A 22,401-nucleotide genomic window follows, 5' to 3' on the forward strand; every position below is an offset into this window, starting at 1 on the left:
GAACTCTAGGGAACAGGGCCAAAAGCATTAGGAGAGAAAGTTCATGCATTTGTTTTTGGCCACCCAGGAAATGCCTCAGCAAGTGCTTTCTGAGTGGCTGGAATGCAGTGGGTGCAGTGCAAGGTGCTGTAGACACAAAGGGGAGCAGGGCGCTGTCCCCACCCTAAAGGAGCTCACCGCTTTATGCAAAGGAGCAGCAGTGAGGACATGGCTGCCCCTGCTGTGGACGTGGGAAGAAATAACAGAGGACCTGAGTGTTGAGGGAAGGTGAAGAAGGATTCTGCTGTGGAATATGGATGAGTAAATCTGCAGCCCCTGACCTCCTCTGAGAGCAGAAGGAAACACAGGGCTCAATGCGTCAGATTTGATGAAATGCATGAATCATTATACATGGCTGTAAAGAAATGTGAGGCAAAGAGAGACAAGGAGGCCTAAGGTCAGCCTGGCATTTGGGGCCAATTTCCACTAGTTTCATCAATGGCTCCAAGAAGAGACCTCTGAGATGCAAAGAACCTGAGCACCTTCCACACACATGCACAGGTGTAGAAGGAAACAGTGGAGTTCAGAGTCTGATAAAAAAAAAAAAGTGACTGCCCACTAAAGTCACTTTGTCTTTGGTTGTGATCCAAGAAGAGCTGTGCACTAGGAGTGAAGGTGGACAGAAAACACAGTGGCCTTTGTTGAGACTGAGTCAGCAGTGAGTGACCTCATTGCTGGCTGGGTTAAATGGACCCAGTGCTGCCAGTGATCCTGACAACCTGCTGGAGGTAAACCCTCATTGTCTCTGCAGCAGGATAACATTGTACTAGGTCTCAATTTATGTCTAAATATTTTCTACCCAGTGTCTTCCATTTCGTAAAAACTGAGCATACATATCACAGGAGAATCCAATGGGATATGAGGGAAACCTAAAATATTATATAAATGGATCCAGATATTCAAGTTAAACAATGTTGGTCTCACTACCCCCTCAAGTCCCAAGTAAATAACAAAGAGTAAGGAAAAGAAAGAAACGGAGATTACAGAAATCAAGGCAGGGTTGACAAGCACAATTCTTTGCCTAATGAATTAGCCACAAATATTGCAAAGCCCATCCTAAAGGAAACCACAGTTGTCTACACAGATCCACACATTGTTCACACCACAAACGATTGGTATCAATGAGCACAGGAACATCTTACTCTGCTACTGCAGCTGCTCTGCGTCGAAACATTTCGTAACGGTTGTCCACTTCCATCTGCAGCATTCTGATTTTATTCTCCTTTTCTCCTTTCCTATTTCCCAATTCTGAACAGTTCTTTTGCAACTTCATAATAATTTCTGGGAAGGAGAAGACAGGTTTCTTTGTGTGTGTGCAGGAGGACCTGAAAACTCGGTTGGGGTGGGGGAAGGAGGTGAGAATCCTGCAGGCAGGAAGCCCTTCTTCACCGTCCAGGGAAAACTCATTTCCACTCTCTGGGGACTTCCTCCCCACAAGTAGCATACCTTCCAGGCGACACTTACTGGACCTTTGGGCTCTCAGATTTGAGTCTTCCAGTTTGTCCTTTACATCTCCTGACTTTAAGACAGATTTGAGAAAAGTGGTTTAAGAAGTAATGATTGCACAACAACGTGAGCACACTTAACACTACTGAACTGTGCACTTGAATGTGGTTAAGATGGTGATTACCATGTGATCAATATTTTACGACAGTGAAATTTTTTTAAATTAGAAAATGACATAATTATGTTTAGTTCTCCGAATTATGTAATCTGTGGGTGAATGTTTTTGTCACCTGCTCCCCTTGCCATTTAGCTGTACATTTTCCTGCTGTCCCTGCCTCCTCCAGATTGCAATTTCCCTTCCCTGACACCAGCTTCATTAAGGGTGATTTGAACATAACACAAAACACTCTCACTAATGACTTAACTCCCAAATGCAAACTACTCTCACTAGTGACTTAACTCCCAAATGCAAACCACTCTCACTAGTGACTTAACTCCCAAGAATGAAAATTCCATGTCAATGTGATATGATTATGACCTTTTAAGACCTGAAAAATTTGTTTTTCATCAAAGCTAAGGCATATTTTATAAATGAAACATTAAAAAAATCTACCACAAATTCCCACTGAAAATACTTTCTTCAGCACTAAGAGAAATAGGGACTGTTCAATTTGGCTAGATGTCTTCCTTCATGTGTCATGTATTTTCTCAGTTGAGGGAGTGCTAAATCATGTAATAATTACCCAGGCTATAAAAATAAAATACTGGTCCTGTGTATATAAAAAGTTGTTGTGGTGTCAGTACATTAATTCCAGATCATTGTTTAGAAAAGGGTTCAGCCTCCAGACACTGCCACTTTTACTATGGTGAACAGCAGGAGAAAATGTAGAGCTCTGTTCACTCAAGGGACAAAAAGGCTCAAAGGCACAATAATGGTCACATTTAACAGCCAAGTTCTTACCAAGTTCAGATTTTTGACATTCTGACCTCCCTCAATTTAAGCCACTTGTCATCACCTCCCCCAGAGCTCAAAGGATCTTTGTCCCAGGCCAATTGTTTCTTGTTTGGGCTCATTCATTTCCCTGGAAAAGCATTTGCCCACCCTGTAAATGCCTAGATCTCCATCTTCCTCTCCCTTATGAAGATGCTGCTCTTTAAGCTTTAACCATCTGACCCTTCTTTGAGTCTCATATTTTGCATGGCACCCATGTTTATGCATGTTATTAAGTTTATATGCTTTTTTTCTCCTGTGAAGCTGTCTATTGTTAGCACATTTCAGCAGTGGACCTTCAGAAAGCACAGACGTTTTTCCCTTCCTGCCTACACTAACATTAAAAATATGAAAAGTTTAGAAAGAATTCCATACTTAAGTGGTGATAGTTCCAGAACCATCTTTGAGAAAGAGCACAAAGGTAAATAACTTATTTTTGCTCCCAAATGTTTGTATTCTAGTAAATGAACATCAACCATATAATTTTTATAATGGAAATGGGAGATATTTTATAATTTTTATGCTAATGAGTCATTTGGCCAATTTTTTGTGTGTGTCGGAAACCTAGTATCACTAAAGAAGTCTTGAACTAGGGATTGTTTTAAAAGAAAAGGCAGAATCTTTGCACTAAAATATGCCTCTTGTATGTACCACAAGGTCCCTTAGAAATCTTACACAGAGTTGGATGTTTGCAGAATAGATCAGCAATTCAGACAAGTCAGGTCTTACGACTTTCCTAACCACTGAAACAAGGATTTTTCAAGTCATAAATAGAGTGGGATATAGCTAGAGAAAATGCATAAGCAACAACAGAAATGACAGCTAACATTTCCAGAAAGAGCAAAATGTGCTTCCCAAACACAGAGGTATCATCACAGAGACACACCGCAACAAAATCCAGCCAGGACCCCATTTTAACACCATGTAAAGACACGTTTTCTTCACCTCTAAACATATTTCCCCTTTTGAAAGAAATAAATGGTGATCAGGTGTGAGGCCAAGATATTGCAATATCCTTGAAGCACCGAAGCCACTTCTAATAATATCGTTAAGGGAAAATGCATCCAAGAGGGCAAACAAGAAATCATGGGTATTCTTTTCCCTTCACACCTAGCTCAAGATACAGTGAACTTCCCTGCCTTGTGTCACCTGGTTACCCTGGTAGGGGCAAGTGGGAAAGCAATGGGCTCGCCAATTACTTAACATTTAGTTCTTTTTTTTCAATTATTTTTATTTTTAGTTTCAAAACATTAAGGAGTGCAAATGTTTTAGATTACATGGATCACTTTTGTAATGCTTGAGTCCTTGCTGTAGGTGTACCCATCACCCACATAGTGTTCATAGTACACATTAGGTAGAATTTTGCCCTTCCTCTCCTTCCCCCTCTGCCCTGATTGATTTCCACTGAGTTTTACTTCCCTGTGTGCACATGTGTGCTCATCAGTTAGTTCCATTTTAATAGTGAGTACCTGTGGCTGTAATTTATACATTTTTTAAAAAAAGAATATTTAGTTATTTTTTAAAAAAACATTTATAATTGTAGTTTCCTCATGAGAATATATATTTGTCTTACTCGATAAGTTCTTCACTAAAAAGACAATTTTACAAGGTTAATTTCCATTTTAAACTTCCATTTACGTGCATGTAATCTGAAAGGAAACATAAAAAGCTGGACTCCTGACTTCTTGTCCCACTGTTATGGCACTTGGGAGCTATCACTCCTGCCCATATAACAAGACAAAAGATGAACAAATTGAAAACTGAAACCTCCTCTTAGATCTCTCCAAGTGCTGATACCACAGAGCAAACTGTTGCCTGGAGGACTGGAGTGACAGACAGGCAGATACACAGTCGTCACAGCCAAAGCAGAAGCCCAAGGTCAGAATTCCCAAGAGAACTGGTACCCCGGGGTAGGAAACTTGTAATGAAACCAATGGATTCCGGGACTCTCAGTGAGGACAGCCATGACATGACATTAAGCAGTTCCAGTGGTGCCCAGTAACACTTGTGTGAGTTTCATCACCAGGTGTCCTAACAGGTTCTTACAGTCAATATTGAGGGAAAAAATCCCCTCATGCTTTTGGCAGAGGGAGGTGACGAGCGGCCATTTTGAAATAAACAATGAGTGTTCTATTCTCCTGAAAACACCTGTCCTCAAGAGAAACTAGTTCACCAGAACCCAACTGGGTTTTGCCAGACACTAAGTCACCTGGGTGAAGAGAAGTACCCAACTCCAGCTCCTTCTCTTCTTCTTTTCCTATTTAAGAGGGAAACACACTGAGCAGCACTGGTGAAGTGACAATCCAGGCGCACAGGCTCCCTGAGGACTGAGACATAATCATGGGACTATCCAACTCTTCCTGATCCTCCACACCTGGCCACCATAACGCTAGGGCTTCCATGTAGTACCTGGAGGAGACAGCTGAAGTATCATGTGTTAGACATTATGTAACAAGAGATATTCAGGATAGCTATAAGATAACAGGGAGACCAAAATAAGGACAGAGGAAATTTTAGCTTCTGCCACTTGCAGCTCTAGTAAACAGTACTCACAGCCTAACCTCTGGTCAGCTAAACCTCACACCATGTTCCTGTGCCCTTAGTTTCTTTTATCCAGAACATGTCTAGCTTTAAATAACAAATTATTAATACAAGACATTCAAAAAGACAAAAAGAAAAGCACAGTTTTATTAGAGAAAGCAAGAGTTAACATTACACTCAGATACAGGAAAAATATAGGAATTATCAGCCTGAAAATTTAAAACCACTATGATTAATACGGTAATGGCTCCAATGGAAAAACTGCACAGTGTACAAGAACAGATGCCAATGCAGGCAGAGAGATGGGAATTCTAAGAATCCAGGGGAAATGCTCAAAATACAAATACCATAAAAGAAATGGGGAATGCCTTTGATGGGTTCATCAACAGACTTAACACAGCTAAAGAGAGAATCATTGAGCTTGAGGAAATGTGAGTAGAAACTTCAAAAAGTAAAATGGAAAGAGAAAAAAGATGAAGCTCAGAAAATCTAACACCTATGGAAAGAGTGCAAAAGGTATAACCTATACATAATCAGGATAACACAAGGAGAAGAAAGGAAGATAAAAAAATATTGAAAGCAATATTGACTGACAATTTTTCAAAGTTAATAATGCAATACCAAATGATAGTTACAAGGAGCTCAGAGCAGGATAAAAAAATCCTCCATCCAGATAAGACATATACCAGCTAAAGTACATGATACAAAGATAAAGAAAAAATCTTGGAAGAAACTATAAAGGCAAATAAAACTTCCTTACCTTCAGAGTAACAAGTGTGAGAATGACATCAGACTTCTCTTTAGAAACCACACAATCAGGAAGTGAAATAAAATAAAGTGTTAAAAGAAAAGCACTACCAAACTTGAAAAATTATCATTCAAAATTGAAGGAAATAAAAGACTTTCTGACATAAACATGAATTTAGGGAACTTGTCTCCAGGAGACCTGGCTAGCAAAAACTGTTAAAAAAGGGTCTTCAGAGAGACAGAAAATAATTTAGTTCAGCAATGTGGATCTACATAGTAAAGAGAACACCATTAGAGAAGGAATAAATGAAGATAAAAGTTTTCTTATTCTTAATTGATCTAAGAGCACAGTGTTTGTTCAAAATAATAATAGGAGAGAGAGGAAAAAATACAATAGCAACAATGTATTTGGTAATTATATTTATGGATAGATAAGTTGGTGGCAAGATTATAAGGAATGGGCAAAGGTTGAAAATAGCCTGTTACAAGATCCACTTCCTCAGAAGTGGTGTAGTGGTATTTGAAAGAGAACATGGATCACTTTCAACATCTATTCCAAACTCAAGCACAACATCTACAAAAAGTAAAAGAATAAAAAAGTATAAAAATTATAATTCATATGCGAAGAGAAGAAATCCTACAAAATTCTCCATTAAAACCAGAGAAATGAACAAACAAAAAATAGAGGACAAAAGAAAGGAAACAAGTAAATAGAAAACAGTAACAAATATGAGAGATATCACTCCAACCATATCAGTAATCACTTTAAACATAAATGATCTAAAATATACCAACTCAAAGGCAGTGACTGAGAGAGTGGATAATAAAATATAACCCAACGATGTCATTTCTACAAGAAATCCATTTAAATACAAAGACACACATACATTATATGTACGGGGTGCTGAGAAATATCCAATATGCCAGCGCTCATCAAATGAAAGCTGGAGCAGCTATTTTAATTCCACACAAAACACATTCCAGAGCAAGGAAAGGTATCCGGGGTCCAAAGGGGCATTACAGTAATGATGAAGGGGTCAGTTCTCCAAGAACACACGACAGTCCTTATTGTGTGCACACCTAACAGCAGAGATCAAAACGCATGAGGCAAAAACTGGCAGGGCTGGAAGGAGAAATAGATGAACCCACCATCATAACACCCCTCTCTCAGTCATTGGCAGAAAATCAATAAGGATATAGTTGAACTGAACAGCACCATCAATCAACTGGATCTATCTATAAAAATACTTTATCCTACAACAGTAGAATGCACATTTTTCTTGAGCTTAGGTCCAATAACAAAGATAGATCGAATTCAAGCTGTAAAACACACCTTCATTAATTTAAAGGAATAGTCATCATAGAAGGTTTGCTCTTAGGTCACAAAATGAACCTAGAAATCAATGACAGAAAGATAGCTGGGAAACTACTAAATATTTGAAGATTAAACAACACATTTCAAAGGACACATGAGTCAAAGCTTTCTCAACAGAAATTTAAAAACCTTTCAAAATACTAGTAAAATAAGAGATAATGACATGTGTGGGATGCAGGGAGACAGTACTATGAGTGGAATGTATAGCACTGAACGCAAATAAAAGTTGCAGTGACTGTAAAAGTTTCCTCTTATTTGCAAGCATCCCCATATGGTGTATGTCAGCATACTCACGGCACGAATAGTTCTCCGGAAGAAAATGTCAAATGTAGCACTTCCCACGAAAGAAGTGACAAAAAGGCACTTCCAAACAATTTCCAAAAAGTCAGGCCCATGTTGAAAATCATCAGGAAGAATATGGACTGTCTGCAAGGACAATGTTTGGAATAGTGAGACGCCTTGATGACATTTACAATACATCAGTCACAAAGAACCATCCTGAGATACCCAAACCCATCCTCCAAGAGGAAACTACACCCTCAGGTATCTCTGGGGGATTTCACTGCCTCAAGGAAATTTGGAAGTTTCCAGCATTGTGAATATGATGCAGGCTTTATTTGTTTTCTTTTTTGGTCTAAAGTGATTATCTTTTTTCCCTAAACATATTCATTTATTTTTTAAACTGACATATACATTATATTTATCCTGTATAACATGATGTTTTGAAGTGTACATACATTGTGGAATGGTAATCTAGCTAACTGACAAGTGCATGACCTCACACAGTCACTGGGTGTCTGGTAGGAGGCTGCAGTTTCTAGTTTACCAGGGCCCTGAACTCTTTCCTCTGTCTAATGTTTTGCAAGAATCCATGGAATCACACTTTTCTCTCAGATCAGGTGGATCTTCAGCATTTAATATAAGTCAAGGCCAGGCGCCATGGCTCACGCCTATAATCTTAGCACTCTGGGAGGCCAAGGCCGGTGGATTGCTCAAGGTCAGGAGTTCAAGACCAGCCTGAGCAAGAGCAAGACCAGTCTCTACTATAAATAGAAAGAGATTAATTGGCTAACTAAAAATAAATATATATATAAATTAGCTGGGCATGGTGGCACATGCCTGTAGTCCCATCTACTTGGGAGGCTGAGGCAGGAGGATTGCTTGAGCCCAGGAGTTTGAGGTTGCTGTGAGGTAGGCTGATGCCATGGCACTCACTCTAGCCTAGGTAACAGAATGAGACTCTGTCTCAAAAAAAAAAAAAAAGACAAAGACACCCACTGAGTAAGTCAGACAGATTCTGATCATCATCCTAGAGATTCCTCTGGATTTAATTGCATGTTCTTCAAAATTCCACACCATAATTCTGAATGTTTCCTCCAGTGAGTGAAAGAAACAGAGATAGTCATTCAATAGGTCTGATGCAACATGTACTGAGTCAGGAGTGGGAGGGAGGGAATTACGGGTCCAGCAACAATGCGCATGATTTCAGACCCACTCTGCTGAGCAGGATGAGGCAGACACAGAAGAGTGGACGTGGCACTGTCTATGTATATGAAATTCCAAACTAAGCACAATTTCCCTATGATGAGAACAGGGACTAACTGGAAAGAGGGAGTGGTTACTTGCTGGGTTGACATAATATTGTAGATCTTGAAAGGGGTGTGGGTTATGCTGGTATATGTACTTTCCCAGGTTAGTGACTTACATCTAACATTTGTAGATTTTTATGGCATATAACCTTTTTTGAAAAGAAAAATCTGTAAAGAAATATTGAATTCTTGTTAGTGATAGTCATGCTAGACTATTTAGCAGGAAGTATATACATGTCTGTGATTCAGTTGGAAATCGATCCATGGATGAGGGATGGAAGGATGGATATATGTTTAATCAACTTTAGTAAAATGTTAACAAAACAATGCTGTATGTTTAAACATTGTCATAGTAAAATGTTGGTGGTAATTAGCAAAAACACCTGTTTTATAACAGTGATTTTTTTTTTAACAAGGGTTCCAAAATCATTAGTTGTGTTCTGTATGTCTGAACAATTTTAAGCACAATCCCAATTGTGTTTTTCCGTCAATTCGTCGTGGAGTTGCAAAATGCAAGGAGACACTGGAAAGTCTTGCAGAGGTGCTACTTTCTGGGTTTCATTAATAGTTTTAAGGATAACGTCCCAATGGGAGACATAGGCCCGAAATCTCTTTCTTAGAGAAAAGTAGTTGTTGTATGTGCATACAGAGTTATTCCACGCAGCAATGAAAAGGAATAAACCATTAATATTTAAATCATTGTGTATAAATCTCAAAATAATTCTGACTTACAGAATCCAGAACAACACAACCCATCCTGTATGACTGTGTTACATGAAATGGTATAATATAAAATGTTCAACAGCAGATCAGGGGGAGGATGGTAGGATGGGGGGAGAAGGACAGACAGGTTAAAGGGAACAGGAGGAAACCTTTGAGGCTGATGGATGTATTTACTGTCTTGAACCCTGAATGTTGTGATGGTTTAACTGCTGTTATCTGTACTGTAAAATCAACAGATTGTATCCTTCTAATAAAAGATTCTATTTACTATAATTAATGTGGCCACACTTACACTGTAGGAAAAAATCTGATATACAAACTGTTAGTTTATGTAGTTAATTTTTTTTTTTTTTTTGGAGACAGTGTCTCACTCTGTTACCTGGGCTAGAGTGCCATGGTGTCAGCCTAGCTCACAGCAACCTCAAACTCCTGAGCTGTCAAGCAATCCTTTTGCCTCAGCCTCCTGAGTAGCTGGGACTACAGGCACACACCACCATGCCCGAGTAATTTTTTCTATATATTTTTAGTTGGCCAATTAATTTCTTTCTATTTTAGTAGAGACAGGGTCTTGCTCTTGCTCAGGCTGGTTTCAAACTCCTAAACTTGAGCGATCTGCCTGCCTCAGCCTCCCAGAGTGCTAGGATTACAGGCGTGAGCCATAACGCCTGGCCTATAGTTAATGTTTTTCCCAGAGAAAAAACATTGCAAAACTTTTTGAAAGTTAACATAATTTTACTTACAAATGTATGAGTTAATTTAAAATTGAGAAATAAATAATGCTAATCTTACAATACATGAGAAGCCTAGGTATGTCTGAGTGACATGCTTTGGAAAATATTCAAAAATATTACTGAACTGTATGAAAGACTGTAAAAAATAATAAAAACTATACTAAAGATATAAATGAAAATAATATATAGAGACATGTTTTTATAAATAGACATAACTGAGAGAAACGAACAGCTGCTGTAATAACACCTGGGATTTTATTACAACCAAAATTAAGTACAGATTGCTGTTTAGCACTTTCTTAAGAACATTAAATTGTTTTCAATATTCACTTTGATTCTGAACCAGGTCATGTAATGTTAGATTTCTGAAGTACATACACATTTGCATAATAGAGTGACATTATAATAATGATTAAATCTATGAGTACTGAGGTTAGTTAAAAACATAGTATCAAATAACCAAAAAGAAAAATCCATAACTGTATTTCCCAGTATTGCAGCTAAACCAATCAATAGCAACCTTGGAAATCAGTATATACAGAAAGACAAATTTTCTGGAATGCATGGCCCCTGCAACAAAAGGCAACCAGATCCTTTTGCAAATCTAGACTGATAAGTAATTTTGGGAGAAAATAAACTCAAAATGTAATTCGGACCAATCCACATACCAAGCCTCTGTTTTGAGCCAAGAACACCTGTCTAGGATGCGGCCTTTGAACCCTGTAACACGTTCATCTTCAGCCTCACGGCCGAGGGGAGTCCAGCGTGTGCTCCTGGGAAGCAGCAGGGCCTGTGAGCAGCCCCTGTCTGAAAGGCAGCAGGAGCTCTCAGCGCACTGGGGAAAGATGTGCATCAAATGCGCAAAGGGACAAAGGCCGTCTTGATACCAACTGGTAAAACATCTCCAGTCGTGGGCACTCTTGCAACATGTGACAACTGTCTGGACACCGAAATAAGCAGCGGACTCTTACCTAGATTAGATCCAACACGGCCACTAAAATCTGAGCCTCTCACAGTCTATGGGCATGAGCAAGGGGGGACGTGGAAAATGCAAGACAGGATAATTTGTCCAAGTGGTCGAAGGTGATGTAGGGGAAGAGTGCTTAACTGATCTATGAAAATGCAGCCAGGTAAAGGGGAAAAATTGCCAGTAAAGATCATCCAGACATGTCCTTCTTAGTAGACTCAAGAGAAGCAGAGTAAGTTCTTTGCTTGGAGGTTTTCCTGGGTGGTGATTCTGCCTCAATGCAATTTCCAGATCCCTCTCTGAGAATGTGGTGCTGCCCATCACAACAAATCTCATCCCCATAGGGTGTCTCATCTCCATCTCTCTCCCTGGCCTCTCCCCTGGCCCTGGGTCTAGGGGTGTGATTTTATAATGGGAGAGTGAAAACTTTTAAACTAGAAACCTATCATTTCTTCATATTGGGACAATCCTAAAGACTTTAAATGCCCTTTCTCTTTTAGGTAAATCAATAATATACACATGACACATTTTACAAAATAAAGGACAGTAACTCCTTCACCTCCTGGTCATGTCACTGCTAGTGACTCCCCCATTTTCAACATCCCAGCAGGGTACAGCCATAGATTTCCACATCTGTTGGGTTTCTCAGGGCCCCCATCAAACTGGTTGGACACAGAGTCCCTAGGGGCAGCTTTCAAGAGCACAAGGGAAGGAATAACTCAGAAGTCAACAAACCAGAGAACACAAAGCACAGGTGACAATTCACTTTCAACACACTAGTACTAACGCCAGTGATTTGGTACCACTGTTTCCAGGGCTGCCAAGCTCCCAAATACGAATGACGGACTCGCAGGGAAACAACTGCACATGGGACAGCACAAAACCTGCAGGAGTTGAGGAGGATCTCACACAGGGCTTCCAGGAACCAGTCAAATGCCCATGAAGCCTATTAAGAAAGAGTTCCTTATGTTTTCTAAAACATCTTTATTGAGGTGTAGTCACATACCATGCAATTCCCACCAGTAAATGCTACAATTCAGTGGCTTTTAGCGTATTTCCAAATCCTTCCTGTATGACAGTGCACAGTTACTATGCTCCACGCTGTCACCCTTTCCTGTGTTTGGACCAGCCCACCTTGATGTGCACAGGTGTGGGCAGAGCGGCCAGGCTGCTCAAGGCACCCTCACTGAGGTCCTTGGTCTGCAGGAAGGACAGAGCTCCCATCATAGCCCCCGTGAAGTGCTGTTATGTAAACCACAGTGTGTCGCAGCCCAACATAAAGGGGGAGACCACAGTGTGTCCAGTGTTTGCTCACCTTCGCAGACAGGTTACAGACAGCAGTGAGCAGGAGGGGCCAGAAGATCAGCTTCTTCATCTCCATGTCCAGGTCCTCTCAGGGTGCCCTAGAGGTTGCCAGGAGGAGGTGGGGTGGCTCAGGAAGTTGGGGGCAACTGATGAGGGCTAGGAAGGGGGGTCCCCAATAGGGGAGGAAGGGGGAGGGTATAGATGGGGAGGAAAGGGGAAAGGGGGTGGTGGGCACCTGGGAGGAGGAGGAGAAGGTGGAGGGTCTTGGAAAGTACTGGGGTCTGACCAAGTTCTTGAAGGATGGGATGAAGGCTTAGCAATAGGTCAGGGTATAAGCAAGTTAGCTTAATAGCAGTTTGTGACAGGAAAGAGAGTGGGACTCTCAGGATAATTTGAGGGGCATGGAGCTCCACTACCCTCCAAACCTTACTCCTGTGTGGTCCCTGCTCTAGCAACAAGGTGCTTTATACTTCCTGTAGACCAATCCCCTGCCCACTCCCGGTGCATCACAGTGGAGACCCCCTTGCCATGTCACCTCTTTCTGAGGTCACCCCCCCACCAATCCTCACCAGATGCTGTCTCAAGGACAGGTCCTCTCTGCAAACTTCACTGATCTTCTGAACTCTCCTCCTCCCCAACCCAGCTCCCTTGTCCTACGTTCTGGGCCTTTCCTTCCTTCCCGAACTCCCAAGAGTTCCCATGGTCAGTCTGGGCTCCGAAACATAGACAGTGAATGATGACAGAACCTCAGGAAGGACCCAACACACAAGCAGAGTGGGAGGTGTCACACCCCTCTCTCAACAAGTCATGTCGTAAGCAACAAAACACCCCTGAGATGTAGAAGATTCAAATAGAAAACCATCTCAACTATATTTGTTATCTATCTAACATCTTTCTATCTATGCAAAAACTGTTCAAGATATAATTTTAAGCACACTTGGCACATTTACAAATATCAACTCTATTTTTCTGTCCATGAAATAAATCTCAATATATTTCAGAGGAATAAAATCACACTGCTTGTTTCTGATAACATAATTGTGCTAGACGTCAGTAATAAAAAGCTACCTGAAAATTGCCATACGGTTGAAAATTGAAAGGTATTCTTTTCATAAATGTAAGAAAAAAATGCAAAATAAAAAGTGACTATATTCAAACAGCATGACATGATAATATGGCAATAAAAGAACTTCTGGGAAGTTCACCCTTCTTGGCTGGGAATTGCACTTCATGTAATAAGATTGTGTAGTTTCATATCACCCCTAACTAACCTAGACATGTGAACATCTGAAATGGGTGGGTTTGCTCTTTATCTATGTCACCTTATTGCCTGTGAGCTTGGACTTTACATTTTGAACTCAAATGGGGGAAAAACTAAGCTGACTGTCAGGTGACCTCCCAGGGATCTTCAAAGAATCAGTGCCTTTTAGCAGACAAAGTTCATTATCTTCTATTCTGGGGTGTTTGGGGACAATAGTCAGAAGGCTTGGCAGCAGCAGGAGTGATGGGTGGGGAGTGCCCAGCTGGAGAGCAGAGCCCAAGGGGCCCAGGTGACCAGGACAAACCCCTACTGATGATCATCTTTGCTGGGCCCTGCCCTCAGCTGAACCTCCTAAGGGTTTTATTCTGCCTGGTCACACAGAACGTTCCCGAACTCATTCAGGCCTCAGACAGCTTAAAATCACTGCTGTGCACCCCATAGCTCTCTCTTCTTACATAACTGTATTGCACATATGAACCATTTCATCATTTCTGTAAGTGGAAAACCAATGTCTTTTATCACAAGTAAGCTGAAAAATAAGCAAAACAGAACTATAATGAAAGAATAGTATAATAGTATTGCATTCTACTTAGATGCTGTTGTCTAAAGGACCTCAGAATAGGGTTATCGTGATCATGTAAAGAGACCAGGTATAGGAGCAGTCGAAGTCAGATTGGCCCAAACGTGAATGGGACAGAGACCCAGGGTTTCCATGAAGGGTTGCCAGGGTCACCCTGGGTATAGCCCAAGCAGAGACAGGAAAAGGAAGGACAAGCGGACAGTTTGGGGCCTCAAACAGGGGAGGTCATTCCTGCAGCTCGGGAAGTGCTCCCCAAAGCCAGTGTCCCACCCATGAGGTGCCCTTCATTGCCCCTGGGGGCAGGGCCAAGGGGCTGACCAGCAGGGTGACCCTGGGCTGCTGTCCTTCCCTATCAAGGGAGGCCCAATGCCTGCTACAAAGACTGCCATGAGGACAGGAGGACGTGGTCTGTTGACCACCTGTGTATGTGCTCATCGTCACCTCCCAGGGCCATCTTTCCTTTCAAAATTGACACCTTGGTGGGTCCACAGCTGTTAAGAGCAGTAATGAGCCCACCATGGTGTTTTGCACCTGTATTACCAGCTACTTGGAGAACGCTTTAGCCTGGGAGTTCAAGGCCAGCCTGGGCAACATAGCAAGACCCATTTCCCTAAATAAATTAAAATAAGATTTAAAAAAAAAAGGCAGTAAAGATGATCAGCACAGCCCCTCCTGTACCCACCTGTGCTAAGTGCTTCACTTCCTGTGGGTCACCTCCTGGTCCCACAGGAAGTCCCAAGAATGTCACCAGTGAACTTCCAGCATAGGTGCCTCCACGTAGAGTCTGCTTTTGGGGGACCTGACCTTCTAGAGCTGTCCTTTCCTTTGGGATTTTCAGGACCTGCTCCCTCCACTGGACCCTCCCCCAGGGACCTCAGACCACACGCAGCATGGCCCACTACCACGCCCGGCAGGCGGTGCTCCTGGCTGCCATGGCCCTTTGGAATTGGACAGCACAGACCTGCCCTCCCACTCCTCTCACCTCTCACTTCCTCAGTACGAGGAGGTCGAGGAGCCTGCTCACCGGGTGCTTGATCCTTCAGAGGCCGGCCACCTCTTTCCTTCTCACTGCTGTCCTCACTGCATCCACAAATTTCACTATGTCTTACTTTATTAGTCATTATATTGAAAAATTTAACATTTATGTTGAGAAAACTTCTTTGATCCGTGTGTCCTTTCAAAATATGTTGTTTAATCTTCAAATATTTTGTAGTTTTCCAGCTTTCTGTTATTGATTTCTAGATTAATTTTGTGGCCCGACAGCAAACCTTCTAGGATTACTGTTTCTTTTAAGTCATGAGGGTGTGTTTTATAGCCCTCAAGGTACCCTGTCTTGAATATTCAATGTGAACTCAAGAAGAATGTGCATTCTGTTGTTGTGGGATGAAGGATTTTTATAGATGTCAGTAGATGCAGTTGATTGATGGTGCTGTTCAGTTCAACTGTATCCTTATTTATTTATGTATTTATTTATTTTTGGAGACAGAGTCTCACTCTGTCAGCCCAGGTAGAGTGCAGTGGCGTCATCGTAGCTCACTAAAACCTCAAACTCTTGGGCTCAAGTGATCCTCCTGCCTCAGCCTTCTGAGTAGCTGGGACTACAGGCATGCGCCACCATGCCCGGCTAATTTTTCTATTTTTTGTAGAGATGGGGTCTCGCTCTTGCTCAGGCTTGAGCCTGATTATGCACAACTTATACCCTTTGTAATTGTTGCAGTGGCCTTAGATTTTCTCAGTTATATCTTTTTTTCTGTTTTCATTTTACTTTTTGAAGCTTCTACTCACATTTCCTCAAGCTCAGTGATTCTCTCCTTAGCTGTGTTGAGTCTGTTGATTGAACCTGTCAAAAGCACTCCTCATTTCTTTCAGACTGATAACAGGAGCAGCTGTTGTTTGTCTCTCCTTTTTGCCTTTGTGAGGCTGGCTTATCAGGGTCCTTGAAATGTGGTCTTAGCAGGAACTGAGACAGAGAGCTCACACCCTTGCTGTCTGTTTAGGGTACTGCAGTGCCACTGTTTAGTTATGGTTGTTCTGCTTTCATTTTGCTTGTTTTTTATGGTTTCTTTGTACTTATGATAAGAAACATTGGTTTTCCACTTACAGGAGTGATGGAATGTTTCGTGTGAATACATAGAGTTATGTAAGAATAAAGAATTATGGGTTATGAAGCAGTGATTTTAAGCTGCCCGAGGCTTGAATGGGTTTGGGAGCATACTGTGCAATCAGGCAGAGTAAAACCTTCAGGAAGTTCAGCTGAGGACAGGGCCCAGGTCATCAGTGGGGGGTGGTCCTGGTCACCTGGGCCACTGGGGCCCTGCTCACCGGTGGGGCACTCCACACACATTACTCCTGCTGTTGCCAAGCTCTCTGGCTAGTGTCCCCAAACACCCCAGGATAGAAGCTGATAAACTTTGTCTCTTAAAAGACACCAATTCCTTGGAGATCCCTGGGAGGTAACCTGACAAAGTCAGCTTAGTTTTTCCCCATTTGGGTTCAAAATGTAAAGTCCAGGCTCACAGGCAGTAAGGTGACATAGATAAATGCCAAACCCACCCATTTCAGATGTTCACAAATTTAGGTTAGTAAGGGGTGATGTGAGACCACACAATCTTGTTACACAAAGGGCAATTCCCAGCCCAGAAAGAGAGATTTTATTACCATATGATCATGCCATTCAGATCAAATATATTGTTTTCTTTTGGATTTTTTCTTACATTTGTATTTTACTCAAAAGAATACTTCTGAATTTCCAACCCTGTGACAATCTTTAGGTAGCTTTTTATTACTGACATCTAGCACACTTATGTTATCAGAAACATACAGTGTCATTTTATTCCTCTGAAATATATTGATCTTTGTTTCATGGACAGAAAAATAGAGTTGATATTTGTAAATGTGCCAAGTGTGCTTACAATTATATCTTGAGCAGTTTTTGCATAGATAGAAAGATGTTAGATAGATAATAAATATGGTTGAGGCGGTTTTCTATTTGAATCTTCTACATCTCAGGGGTATTTTGTTGCTTACGAGTTGTTGAGAGAGGGGTGTGACACCTCCCACTCTGCTTGTGTGTTGGGTCCTTCCTGAAGTTCTGTCATCATTTGCTCTCTATGTTTTGCAGCCCAGACTGACCATGGGAACCTTTGAGAATTCAGGAAGGAAGGAAAGGCCCAGAAGCCGGGACAGGGGAGCTGGGTTGGGGAGGATGAGAGGTGAGAAGGTCAGTGAAGTTTGCAGAGAGTATCTGTCCTTGGGACAGCACCTGGTGAGGACTGGGTGGTGGTGGTGGGGGTGACCTCAGAAAGAGGTGACATGGCAAGGGGGTGTCCACTGTGATGCACCAGGGGCAGGCAGGGGATTTGCCCACAGGGATTATAAAACATCTGGTTGCTAGAGCAGGGACCACACAGGAGTAAGGTTTGGAGAGTAGGGGAGCTCTGTGCCCCTCCAAATTATCCTGAGAGTCCCACTCTCTTGCCTGTCACAAACTGCTATTTAGCTAGTGTACTTACACCCTGACCTGTTGCTAAGCCCTCATCCCACCCCTGGAAGACTTAGTTTGACCCTGATACTTCCCCAGATCCCTTCCTTCTTTTCCTCCCACGTGACCAATACCACCTTTCCCTCCATACCCTCCCCTCCCCCTTCTCTTCCCCAATTGCATCCCATCCCCATTCCCAGCTCTGCTCCGATCATTCCCCCTCCCCAACCCCTGACCTACCCAGCCTCCTTCCTGGTGACCTCAGGGCACTCTGAGAGAACCTGAATATGGATGTGAAGAGGCTGTTCATCTTGATCCTCCTGCTCAGCTCTCCTTGTCACCCATCCAGGAAGGTGAGTAAACACTGGAAACAGCGTGGTCTCTCTCTTTATATTGGGCTATGTCACACTGTGGTTTCCATAATAGCATTTCACGGGGGCTGTGATAGAAGCTCTGTCCTCCCAGCAGACCAAGGACCTCAGTGTGGCTGTCTTGAGCACTCTGGACACTCTGCTCACACCTGTGCACATCTAAGTGGGCTGGTCCAAACACAGGAAAGAGTGACAGTATGGAACATGGTTTTGCTAATTATCACCAATATTTTGTTATGAAAATGTTCAAACATACAGCATTGATTTGTTATCATTTTACTGAACATGATGAAATATATATCTATCCTTTCTTCTATCCCTCTATCCACCCATCATTGCATCTTGTTTTGCATGTATTTCCAGCTGAATCACAGACATCAATATACTTCCTGCTAAATAGCTTAGCATCCCAACAGAAGAAGTCAGTCAACTAGAAGTCAGTATTTCTTTATAGATTTCTCTTTTCAAAAAAAGGTTATATGCCATAAAATCTACAAATGTTTAAGTATAAGTCACTAACCTGGGGAAGTACATATAACAGCATAATCCACACCCCTTTTAAGATCTACAATATTAATTATGTCACCCCAGAGAGTGACCTCTCCCCCTTCCCAGCCAGTCTGTGTTCTCATCATAGGGGAATTGTGCTTAGTTTAGAATTTCACATGTATAGACGGTGCCATGTCCACTCTTCTGTGTCTGCCTTATCCTGTTCAGCAGAGTGTTTCATCCACATTGTTGCTGGATCTGAAATTAATTTTTTCCATTCCTGACTTAGTATATAGTAAGTCAAACCTGTTGAATGATTATCTGTGTTTAATACACTATCTTGAAAGAAACATTTAGAATTAAAATGTTGAATTTTGAAGAACTTACAACTACATCCAGAGGAATGTCTAGGACGGTGATCAGAATCAGTCTGAACTGTCTCAGTGAAAGTCTTGGTCCACATTCACATTAAGAGTCTAATTGAATTAGCATCAAGACTCTCAGAGAAATCCCACACTATTAGTGTCACCTTGGTTATTTTTGAGTGCTAAAATTTGATATTTATTTCTGAATAAAGTTATCTCTTTATTGTATTTCTGACTTGTCTTTAACTGCTAAAGATCCACCTAAGCTGAGAGAAAAGTGTGATTCCAAGGGATTCTTGCAAGAGCATTAGACAGAGGGGAGTTCTGAGTCCTGGTGAACTAGAAACTGCAGCCTCCTGCAAGACACCCAGTGACTGTGTGAGGTCATGCACTTGTCAGTTAGCTAGATTACCATTTCACAATGTATGTACACTTCAAAACATCATGTTATACAGGATAAATATAATGTATATGTCGATTTAAAAAATAAATGAATATGTCTGGGAAAAAAAGATAATCACTTTAGACCTAAAAAGAAAAAAAAAAAAAAGCCTGCGTCACATTCACAATGTCTAACAACACTATCAGCCATACAAAACACATGAAGCTGGAAACTTCCAAACTTCCTTGAGGCAGTGGAATCCTCTGGAGATACCTGAGGCTGTAGTTTCCTCTTGGAGGATGAGTTTGGGTGTCTCAGGATGATTCTTTGTGACTGATGTATTGTAAATGTCATCAAGGCGTCTCACTATTCCAAATATTATTATTGCAGCTAGCCCATAGTCTGCCTCATCATGTTCAACTTGGGCCTCAGTTTTTAGGAATTCTTCAGAAGACTATTGTTATTGTTGCATACCTGGGAATTGTTATACTGGTCTGCTACATCTGCTGTATTATTTTTCCTGTAAGTATACTAACATATAACCATGTAAGTATACTTATAAATGAACAGAAATTTTACAGTCACTGGAGCTTTTATTTGTACTCACTGGAATAAATTTCCTTCTTAGTACTATCCTCACTACATCCCACAAATTTTAGTATTTCTTATTTTATTAGTATTTATATTGAAAGATTTAAAAATTTATGTTGAGAAAACTTTTTGATCCATGTATCCTTTCAAATTATGTTGTTTAATCTTCAAATATTTTGTAGTTTCCCAGCTATCTTTCTGTTATTGATTTCTAGATTAATTCTGTGGCCCGACAGCAAACCTTCTAGAATTACTGTTCCTTTAAAGTCATGAGGATGTGTTTTATACCCCTGAATGTAATCTGTCTTGAATAGTCAATGTAAACTCAAGAAGAATGTGCATTCTGCTGTTGTAGGATGAAGGATTTTATAGATGTCAGTAGATCCACTTGATTGATGGTGTTGTTTAGTTCAACTATATCCTTATTTATGTATTTATTTATTTATTTTTTTATCCCAGGTAGAGTGCAGTGGCATCATCATAGCTCACTGCAACCTCAAACTCCTGGGCTCAAGCAATCCCCCCTCTCAGCCTTCTCAGTAGCTGGGACTACAGGCACACGCCAGCAAACCTGGCTAATTTTTCTATTTTTTAGTAGAGATGGGGTCTCACTCTTGCTCAGGCTTGAGCCTGATTATCCATAGCTTATACCTTTTGTAATTGTTGCAGTGGTCTTAGATTTTCTGAGCTGTATCTTTTTTTGGTTTTCATTTTATCTTTTGAAGTTTCTACTCACGTTTCCTCAAGCTCAGTGATTCTCTCCTTAGCTGTGTTGGGTCTGTTAATGAACCCATCAAAGGCATTCCTGGGCCAGGCGTGGTGGCTCACGCCTGTAATCCTAGCACTCTAGGAGGCCAAAGCAGGCAGATTGCTCGAGGTCAGGAGTTCAAAACCAGCCTGAGCAACAGCAAGACCCCATCTCTACTATAAATAGAAAGAAATTAATTGGCCAACTAATAAATATAGAAAAAATTAGCCGGGCATGGTGGCATATACCTGTAGTCCCAGCTACTTGGGAGGCTGAGGCAGCAGGATTGCTTGAGCCCAGGAGTTTGAGGTTGTTGTGAGCTAGGCTGACACCACGACACTCACTCTAGCCTGGGCAACAAAGCAAGACTCTGTCTCAAAAAAAAAAAGGCATTCCTCATTTCTTTTAGATGTTTTCATTTGGAGCATTTCTGTTGGATTCTTAGAGTTTCTATCTCTCTGCCTGAGTTGGTGTCTGTTCTTGTACACTGTGTACTTTCTCCATTCGAACTTGACCATATGAATTCTAGTGGCTTTAAATTTTCAGTCTGATAATTCCATCATCTTTGCCATGTTGGAGTGTCACCCTAACGCTTGCTTTCTCTAATCAAATTGTGCTTTTCCTTTTGTCCTTTTGAATGTCTTATAAAATGTCTACGCATCATGTTCCAAGTAAAAGAAACTGAAGAATGGAAGTATTTACTGTGAGGTTTAGCTGACCAGAGGTTAGGCTATGATTACTTTTTACTGGAGCTGCAAGTGGCAGAGGCTAAAATTTCCTCTGTCCTTATTTTTGTCTCCCTGGTACCATAGAGATATCCTGAGTATCTCTTACTAACATGCGGGACTTTCAGCTGTGTCCTCCGGTTACTACACAGAAGCCCTGGAGTTATGGTGGCCAGGTGTGGAGGATGCAGATGAGTTCTATAGGCCCATGATTAGGTGAAAAAAGTATATAAACTCATGAACATGCAAACATGGGAGCCATAGGAAATATGAGAGTCAATGAAGGGTCAGATGGTTGAAACTTAAATAGCAACATCTTCATAGGGGAGAGGGAGATGGAGATGTAGGAATTTAGAGGGGCAGCAAATGCTTTTTTAAGGAAATGAATGAGAACAAACAATTGGCTTGGGATAAAGATCCTCTGAGCTCTGGAGGAGGGGATGGCAAGTGGCAGGAAGGTGAGGGGCAGAATTTCACTGTGAACTAAGGCTGTCTTGTTATGCAGGTAAAGTCTCCCAGGTAAAGTCAGAAGAAGCTGACTGGAGCTCCTGTCAGAAGAATAAATGACAAATATATCTGTGTATGGTGACAATTTTTAGTTTTTTCTCTTTTCTGTTGGTTATTCTTTCCTGGTTATTTGATATTTCTGTGGAAGGAGTTTTAAAACAATTACATTTCTTCTGGAGGAATTTCCTCTTATCAGATAAGGAAACTGCAAGGACAGCCCCTATCAGCGATTCCAGAATGATAGATGATCAGAGATTCCAAGGGGCAGGAGAAAATCAGAGACCTTGGTTCTGAGGTTTGCCTCAGAGGCCTAACAGTTTCCTTTGATTCAAAGCATTCAGTATGAAATGTGCCATATTTTGGGATATTGTTTTGTGAGACTCACCACTATGAGTTTATTATGTTGAACTAAATGATTATTATAGTTTCATTGGAGTACCATTTTGA

At 41.3% G+C, this 22,401-nt stretch overlaps 1 protein-coding gene across 1 annotated transcript; it reads right to left on the minus strand.

The window, feature by feature from the left end:
* Positions 1-1,177: 1,177 nt before the first annotated feature.
* LOC142862372 (transport and Golgi organization protein 1 homolog) lies at positions 1,178-12,548 on the minus strand. The gene is made up of 4 exons (XM_075994840.1): positions 12,465-12,548; positions 7,434-7,565; positions 1,504-1,558; positions 1,178-1,320 (listed from the first exon to the last, which is right to left on the minus strand). The coding sequence occupies exons 1-4, from the start codon at positions 12,528-12,530 to the stop codon at positions 1,178-1,180; spliced, it is 396 nt and encodes a 131-aa protein (XP_075850955.1). The 5' UTR covers positions 12,531-12,548.
* Positions 12,549-22,401: the final 9,853 nt, after the last annotated feature.

The sequence above is a fragment of the Microcebus murinus genome, chromosome 19 (genome assembly GCF_040939455.1).
Source record: "Microcebus murinus isolate Inina chromosome 19, M.murinus_Inina_mat1.0, whole genome shotgun sequence".
NCBI lineage: Eukaryota > Metazoa > Chordata > Mammalia > Primates > Cheirogaleidae > Microcebus > Microcebus murinus.

Bases quoted from the DNA above. Each gene is read 5' to 3' on its own strand.
- LOC142862372 (XM_075994840.1), bottom strand. From the start codon at position 12,530: ATGGAGATGAAGAAGCTGATCTTCTGGCCCCTCCTGCTCACTGCTGTC. The intron at 7,566-12,464 runs GTGAGCAAACAC...TTGTCCTTGCAG, and splicing joins TCTGTAACCTGTCTGCGAAG to ACAGTCCATATTCTTCCTGA. The intron at 1,559-7,433 runs GTGAGTATGCTG...TCTGTCTTAAAG, and splicing joins TCCGGAGAACTATTCGTGCC to TCAGGAGATGTAAAGGACAA.